The following is an 8,324-nucleotide window of genomic DNA, read 5'->3' on the forward strand; positions in this document are numbered from 1 at the left end:
CTTTCTTATCACTATTGTGACCGAGTATTTCATATTATAAAGTATTCTGTATGTTTTGTTCCGTACTATTTTCACATGCAACTGCATAATTATGGTTCAGGAAATATCTGAACCATTGGTGACTTTTAAATAATCCATTTTTGTTTGTTATTGTGTGCTCAAAGATCGGACTGAAAGTGGGTCAACAGGCAATTTTTAAAAACATCTTATCTCGTAAAGTATTTGATTTATCGAACTAATTTCATAAATATGAATTTAAATATCCACAGTTTATGACACAAAAGTTTCAAGGAAATCAGAGATGGTTCAGCAGAAACCCCCTGATGATTTGACAAGGAACAACTCATGAAGGAAACCCTGATTAAGCCACTGATAGTGCCGATCACTGATTTCTGCACACATCACTCACATTCTCCAGCGGGCAGCAGCCCCACTGGCCCGTGACCAGCTTGCAGCAGGTGGTGTGTTCAGGACACTGATGGCCGTCGTCGCACTGCACAGCGCTGAGATCAGCCTGGTCGCTGGTGTCAGCTGGAATCTTGGTGTACCACGGGATCTCCACTTCTCCCCTGATGCACGAGGTCTTACTTTCGTCGCACTTGTACTGGTGAGGACAGCAGTGGCTCCCGTCTGCACAGCACACCGCCTGGAAGGAAGTGAGACGCAGAAGTGCAACTTTCACATCACCCATCTTGTTTTCTAGTTCCTTTTTCGTTGCTGGTGAAAAGGTTAAATTTGGATTCATAAAAAGAGCTGACACAGTGCATTAATTATTCTGTAACTACTGTAACTTTGGCGCGAAGACCAGAAGAAATCACATTGTCTTGAGTGAATGCAGCGTTTAGCCGAAACATTAACAACTGAAATGAGAGAAGAAGTGAAGAAAAAAAGTGTCTCTTTACGCAAATTAGGGATACAAATACATTTATTTTTGGGGCTTGAGAAACACATGACCTTCCCTTGTTTGTAGCACCGTCCCCCACTGCTGAACTTGTGAACATGTGGGTGGGGAGTTTCTTCTAAGAACTTTTAAAAGCCAGAAATCTCAGCTGGTTGACCAGCTGCTGACTTGTCTCTTAAAATGTTAAAATGTACTTTATCATGTGTTGTCTGCAATCAACTGTTTCATCCTTGTAGAACATCTCGTCTCCTCTTCCTGTGTGAGACGGCTGAACAATAGTTTAGCCTCTTGTATATAACCCTTCTTTAGACCTCCAGATCTCGTGCTGTTTCCATAAAGGTGCAGTAGTTTCTGAGAGTTTTAGATTGACCCACAGAGGTTTGCCAAGTCTTAATTTAACAACATAAATATTGTTAAATTAAAGGAATCTATTGTGTTTTTTTTTGGACATCTGTTCTGATGAACATCCCATAAATGAACTGGTCAAAATAAATAGATGCATACATGATAAGAAATGTATAATTTACACTTTATATCTCAGATAAAGCTTCTTGTAACTGCCAAATATGTTCCAGTAGTTCATAATCTGGACATGTTCAGCTCTAACCTTTCCTGGGCACCAACACGGTGGTCTGGACAGAACAGCTGAACCGTTGCATTGCTCTTAACCATCTGACCCACAAAACCTGCCGTGGGTTTAAAAGTCTTTTAAAGAATTACCAAAATGACATAATCTATCAGAGGGAGAAGCTGTAAAAACAGAGAGAATTGTCCGATTTTCAACTGTCCAGCGGTACTTGAATGAATCACATGGTATGTGTTGTTCCATCAGGAAACCAAACCTGTAGCCTACAATACTGATACTTCATCAAAATCACTTTATTTTACATCTCTTTTAAAATCTGGCCAGAAGTAAACTATTTGCTCTAACCAGATTCTTTCCTCAGCACAACTGTGACACCATTCTGGGACTTTCTGGCTGAAATGCAGACGATGTTCACACAGAGGGGTAGGAGACAAGTGTGTTAACAAATTAAAAATGTAACAAGAAATATCTATGGCATGTAGAGTCAAGTTTTGGAGATACACTTCTAAGAGCTTCAACCTTATTTATGATTTATGAATTTATGAGTGTGTCATGCTGCACATGCGTGAGTTCTCATTACTTGTTGCCATGGATGGGCTGTTTCCACAGAGAGGCAGGACTTTACATTGCAGTGAAAAATGAGCTCACCGTGATATTTGCGTGAAACTTGCAGCTTTTCTCTAACTCATTTCATAAAACTAAGCTGTGCAACTGGAACACAACACACTGTGATATTTTATAGACCAAACAAAAAACCACCCCTCATTGATAAGTCGTTGATAGATGAGACATTCGAGGGCGCAGAAGCAGGACTGACCTGAGGCAGCGGGCAGCAGCCCCACCGCTGAGAGGCAGTCATGAAGCAGCAGGTGGTCGAGTCAGGGCAGCTGGTTCGGGCGTCGCACTGAGTCCTGCCCTCTACTTCTTCATTCTCCTCCTCAGGCTCCTCGTTTTCCTCCTCCTGCTCTGTCATCTGGGTTTGACTCACTGTAGTTGGTGCCGCAGTGGAAAATGCAGGAATCTTCTGCGCCATGGGTGATGAGCCTGAGGGGCCATTACAGGTAACCGTGACCGTATCACAGGTGGTGCCCTTGGGGCAGCAGTGCTCGTGGTCGTCGCAACAGACCGCCTTGAACAGACAGAAACACTTTCAGTCACAAACTTTGTTAAGGGACGTCTGCATGCATGAATTCACATGAGAACAGAGCTTTTTCACAGCAGACATTTTGACATGTCATAGCAGGAAATGCACAGGTGTGTTAGTGGTGGCTGCATTCCACTTAGTGGAGGTCGAGCTCCTTTTCATGCTGGTTTACTGTCATGGCTCACTGGGACACTGAAGGGTTTTTCCATCTCAAATCATCAAGGACCTTCTGCTTGACCATCGCTAATTTGCTTACATTTTTGTTATTGTAAAGTACAGATATTTAAAATGGTATCTGTGAAATTTTACCTTTTTAAAAAAGAAATTTTCTTACATTTTCATTTGAGGCTCTTTGAACAATAATAGCTCAGGAACTATTAAAGATAAAAACCTGTAACTTTCCATGTTATTTCTCATCATGTCATTGATTCAGAATCTGCAATATCGGACGAGTAGATCATACAGTCTCTTAATCTAGGTAAGATGAAATATGGAAAAAGAAAATGCTCCATGTTTGAGGACACATTACCAAAAAATTAAAAAATGCAGAAGTCAGCTAGTGATATTTTCTGCCCCACGTGTAGGTGCATGTCACAATAACACAAAACAAAACATATAGAATACTCTTTACGATGAAATACTTGGTCACAAAAACAAAAATCCAACAATTCTCAGTGAAACTGTCAGTTTGTGGCTCTGATAAATGGTGTCATTTAGTCAGTTTTGTGAACACAACATACTTTTCAAACTTGCTGGCAGGTTTTTTTGGCTTCAGAGGGTCAAATTGTTTACAGTTTGCTCCTCAGACCATTTAGTATCTCTGACGTCTGTCAAGAAAAACACTAAAGGAGGTGAGTATTACATCTCTGAGAGCTCTTTGAGTGGTGACCACCACCATTAGACGTTACTGACCTCAGGTAGAGGACAGCAGGCCCATTTTCCTTCTTTAGTTTTACAGCAGGTGGTGTCATCAGGACAACTGGCGGTGGGGTCACAGGGGACATTCTTCACCTGTACGTCCTGCCTGGGGATTGTGGGTACTTTCTTGGCCCACGGCACAGAGCATGTGTCGTCATCGCAGGTCTGTGCTGGCAGGTTACATTTCTTACCTTTTGGACAACAGTGTATGAAGTCTTCACAGCAAACAGCCTGGGACAGACGGCCAGCGGTTACTTATAACACAGTGGAATTACACATTTTAAAAAGGGACTTTTAATAAAAAAGATTTAATAAAAAAGATTTCACTTTACCTCTGGCAGAGGACAGCAGGCCCACTCTCCTTCTTTGGTTTTGCAGCAGGTTGTGCCATCCTCACAGGCTGCTGTCTCATTGCAGGGGACGTCATTGCCTGGAAAAAAACACAAAACAAATCCACACATGTTGCTGAACATTTTGAACAATCACAAATTCCCCAGGCAGAAGAGATCTAATCCATCTTAATGATTAATTTGTGTAAAGTCACTGCTTAACTATTATCAATAACTAAGACTCCATTTCATTAAACTAGTGGGCCAACATTAATGATTTAGGTACCAGTTTCATTTTTGACCACTACTGGAGCTCCAGTATGGAGTAATGTCAGTTGATGGTGTTAATGTAGCAAAAAAAATGCACTGACAAATGTAAGGAAAATGAAGACTGCTGGCAGGAAAACATGAATGAAAACAAAGCAGGACTTTAGGACTGAAACTGACGCTATTATGTGATGATCAATAATCTTATCAGTTTTTTTCAGAATCGTAAATTAATCATTTTGTCTGCAAAATGGCAAAAAAAAATAGAGATAAAACCTGTCTATACATCATGAGAGCACATCTTGACATCACAACATGTGATACTGCAATGAACAAAATCTTCTGCAACCAAACAAGCCTTTTACACCCAAATAAAAGATCTCTTTTATAATGTGACTGTAATTTGTGTGATTTCACGCAGGCCAAGGTCAGCAGGGAAACACTAATGAGCATGTGCAGCGGCTGCATAACGCAGAAGCAAAACCAAAGTTTGGACAACTTTTGGTGGTTCATGCTTCAGATGAACAATTCTCATTCAAGTGAGCAGCCGCCATCTTTGATTTCAGCATCTAGGGCTGCGACTGAAGAAACAGAAAGATAACATCCTATGTTGTTGCCTCAATTTTTATTTCTAGACATCAATAGAAAACGTCTTTAGGTCAAGGAAAGAAGTGAAATCTTAAATGAGGCTACATAATCGTGCCATTACAGATGTTGCTGGCATTATCTCCTTTCTTTTTAGACAGGATGGTGCAGCGTATCCTTTGCTAAAGGAGATGACAAAAGAAGCACTGAAGCACCTTTCTGCAGCATTCAGAGAATTCAGGCAGCTACTGTCACGGCTGCCACTTAAACAATTTCCAGGTCAGTTCAGCAGACCCTATCACACTGCACCTTGGACTTGTTGCATTAGCTGCCACACTGCACAGCACAGCAATATGTAAAAATGATGCCGTGTACTTTGAACGTCTGTGTTTGCTTTTTCGTGTCGGACATGCAAGACCTCGAGGACACATACAATTCATTTAAGTGGAAAAATGTTCAGTGAAAAGTACACATGGTAGCTTCAGTTTTACATCACATTTTAAACCAGGGCTGACCAGAACTATAACATTCGAAAACTACTTTTCAGCCACACTGATGCTTTTGAGCAACAGATCACTAACATGTGATTTACTGTTCACATTACTATTACTGTTTTAAGCAGTCACCAGTCATAGAAAGCTACTAGGCAGAATGCTGCTGCATTTAATTTTAGCTTTGAACAACGTGCACTGCAAGATCAGTTTTTGCCTCGTCATATCAGGAAATACTAAAACTAAGTCATGTTTTGACTGATTTTAACTGAAATGCTNTTTTTTGGAACCAATAGTGATGTGAAATGCATTTGTCCTCCAAAATGATCCAGTTATTCAACAATCTTGAGCATATTTTAATACTTTTATTAAAGGTGTTGTAATGTAATGTAAAGATTTAGAGAATAGATGTGCTATTTTTGCTCTCTTTTTGAATGATGATATTTCATTTCAATTTTACATTTTTTGTCTAGAAGCTGTTGCAGCCAGTAATTAGACCGTTCCTTTATGATTTGGCTGAACAGGTTGGTATTTGCTCTTCCTGACAGGTAAACCAAAGCAGGAGGGATTGTTATTGTCACTGTGTTTCATACGTTAGGTAAAGGGCAGCATCCCCAGGTGGTGGCGGACGTCCTGCAGCAGGTGTCTCCATCTTTGCACTTTGTCTGCTCGTCACACTGGACGTCTCCGTGCTGTAAAGGACGGGGGTTGAGCTCAGGCAGAGAAACTGGAGTCAGCGGGACTATCTCCACCTCCATAGTGAGGAGCTTCTGGCAGGAGTTGGAGGCCATGTTGCAGGTGTAACCCTGCGGGCAGCAGTGCTTCTTATCTGAGCAGCACACAGCCTGCAGACACAGCATGACACCCATCATGTTATATAAAGGTCAGTCCATCTTAAGTCATCAGATTATAGCACAGTTTCAGCTCGACCATCTCTGATTTGCCTCAAGTTTTTATGGTATAAAACACAGATATCATGACATGTTTTTGGATGTATTAAGTATCTTCCAAGATAAGTGAAAACTATGTTATATTGATTTAAAAATAACTTTCTTAGTTATATTTTGAGAACCACTGTAAAACTCCACTTGGATTATTTATTTAGCAATAGTTTCATTTTTCTGGTACAACTTGTCACACCTGCTCAATCAGTTATGAAAGTTCAATAAAAAAAACTTTCTTATCACTATTGTGACCGAGTATTTCATATTATAAAGTATTCTGTATGTTTTGTTCCATACTATTGTCACATGCAACTGCATAATTATGGTTCAGGAAATATCTGAACCATTGGTGACTTTTAAATAATCCATTTTTGTTTGTTATTGTGTGCTCAAAGATCGGACTGAAAGTGGGTCAACAGGCAATTTTTAAAAACATCTTATCTCGTAAAGTATTTGATTTATCGAACTAATTTCATAAATATGAATTTAAATATCCACAGTTTATGACACAAAAGTTTCAAGGAAATCAGAGATGGTTCAGCAGAAACCCCCTGATGATTTGACAAGGAACAACTCATGAAGGAAACCCTGATTAAGCCACTGATAGTGCCGATCACTGATTTCTGCACACATCACTCACATTCTCCAGCGGGCAGCAGCCCCACTGGCCCGTGACCAGCTTGCAGCAGGTGGTGTGTTCAGGACACTGATGGCCGTCGTCGCACTGCACAGCGCTGAGATCAGCCTGGTCGCTGGTGTCAGCTGGAATCTTGGTGTACCACGGGATCTCCACTTCTCCCCTGATGCACGAGGTCTTACTTTCGTCGCACTTGTACTGGTGAGGACAGCAGTGGCTCCCGTCTGCACAACACACCGCCTGGAAGGAAGTGAGACGCAGAAGTGCAACTTTCACATCACCCATCTTGTTTTCTAGTTCCTTTTTCGTTGCTGGTGAAAAGGTTAAATTTGGATTCATAAAAAGAGCTGACACAGTGCATTAATTATTCTGTAACTACTGTAACTTTGGCGCGAAGACCAGAAGAAATCACATTGTCTTGAGTGAATGCAGCGTTTAGCCGAAACATTAACAACTGAAATGAGAGAAGAAGTGAAGAAAAAAAGTGTCTCTTTACGCAAATTAGGGATACAAATACATTTATTTTTGGGGCTTGAGAAACACATGACCTTCCCTTGTTTGTAGCACCGTCCCCCACTGCTGAACTTGTGAACATGTGGGTGGGGAGTTTCTTCTAAGAACTTTTAAAAGCCAGAAATCTCAGCTGGTTGACCAGCTGCTGACTTGTCTCTTAAAATGTTAAAATGTACTTTATCATGTGTTGTCTGCAATCAACTGTTTCATCCTTGTAGAACATCTCGTCTCCTCTTCCTGTGTGAGACGGCTGAACAATAGTTTAGCCTCTTGTATATAACCCTTCTTTAGACCTCCAGATCTCGTGCTGTTTCCATAAAGGTGCAGTAGTTTCTGAGAGTTTTAGATTGACCCACAGAGGTTTGCCAAGTCTTAATTTAACAACATAAATATTGTTAAATTAAAGGAATCTATTGTGTTTTTTTTTGGACATCTGTTCTGATGAACATCCCATAAATGAACTGGTCAAAATAAATAGATGCATACATGATAAGAAATGTATAATTTACACTTTATATCTCACATAAAGCTTCTTGTAACAGCCAAATATGTTCCAGTAGTTCATAATCTGGACATGTTCAGCTCTAACCTTTCCTGGGCACCAACACGGTGGTCTGGACAGAACAGCTGAACCGTTGCATTGCTCTTAACCATCTGACCCACAAAACCTGCCGTGGGTTTAAAAGTCTTTTAAAGAATTACCAAAATGACATAATCTATCAGAGGGAGAAGCTGTAAAAACAGAGAGAATTGTCCGATTTTCAACTGTCCAGCGGTACTTGAATGAATCACATGGTATGTGTTGTTCCATCAGGAAACCAAACCTGTAGCCTACAATACTGATACTTCATCAAAATCACTTTATTTTACATCTCTTTTAAAATCTGGCCAGAAGTAAACTATTTGCTCTAACCAGATTCTTTCCTCAGCACAACTGTGACACCATTCTGGGACTTTCTGGCTGAAATGCAGACGATGTTCACACAGAGGGGTAGGAGACAAGTGTGTT

The 8,324-nt window shown here is 40.6% G+C and overlaps 1 protein-coding gene across 1 annotated transcript in view; it reads right to left on the reverse strand.

The window, feature by feature from the left end:
• Nucleotides 1-373: 373 nt before the first annotated feature.
• grna (granulin a) overlaps nt 374-8,324 on the reverse strand; it is a 16,752-nt gene continuing 8,801 nt past the window's right edge. Inside the window, exons 9-15 of the mRNA XM_008304899.1 lie at nt 6,806-7,113; nt 5,815-6,066; nt 4,855-4,912; nt 3,882-3,979; nt 3,544-3,780; nt 2,305-2,616; nt 374-646 (exon numbers count right to left, since the gene is read on the reverse strand). Of these exons, the coding sequence (XP_008303121.1) occupies nt 383-646; nt 2,305-2,616; nt 3,544-3,780; nt 3,882-3,979; nt 4,855-4,912; nt 5,815-6,066; nt 6,806-7,113 (1,529 nt within the window). The 3' untranslated portion in view covers nt 374-382. The remainder of the gene's footprint in view (nt 647-2,304; nt 2,617-3,543; nt 3,781-3,881; nt 3,980-4,854; nt 4,913-5,814; nt 6,067-6,805; nt 7,114-8,324) is intronic.

This window comes from Stegastes partitus, unplaced genomic scaffold (assembly GCF_000690725.1).
Source record: "Stegastes partitus isolate 25-593 unplaced genomic scaffold, Stegastes_partitus-1.0.2 Scaffold2346, whole genome shotgun sequence".
NCBI lineage: Eukaryota > Metazoa > Chordata > Actinopteri > Pomacentridae > Stegastes > Stegastes partitus.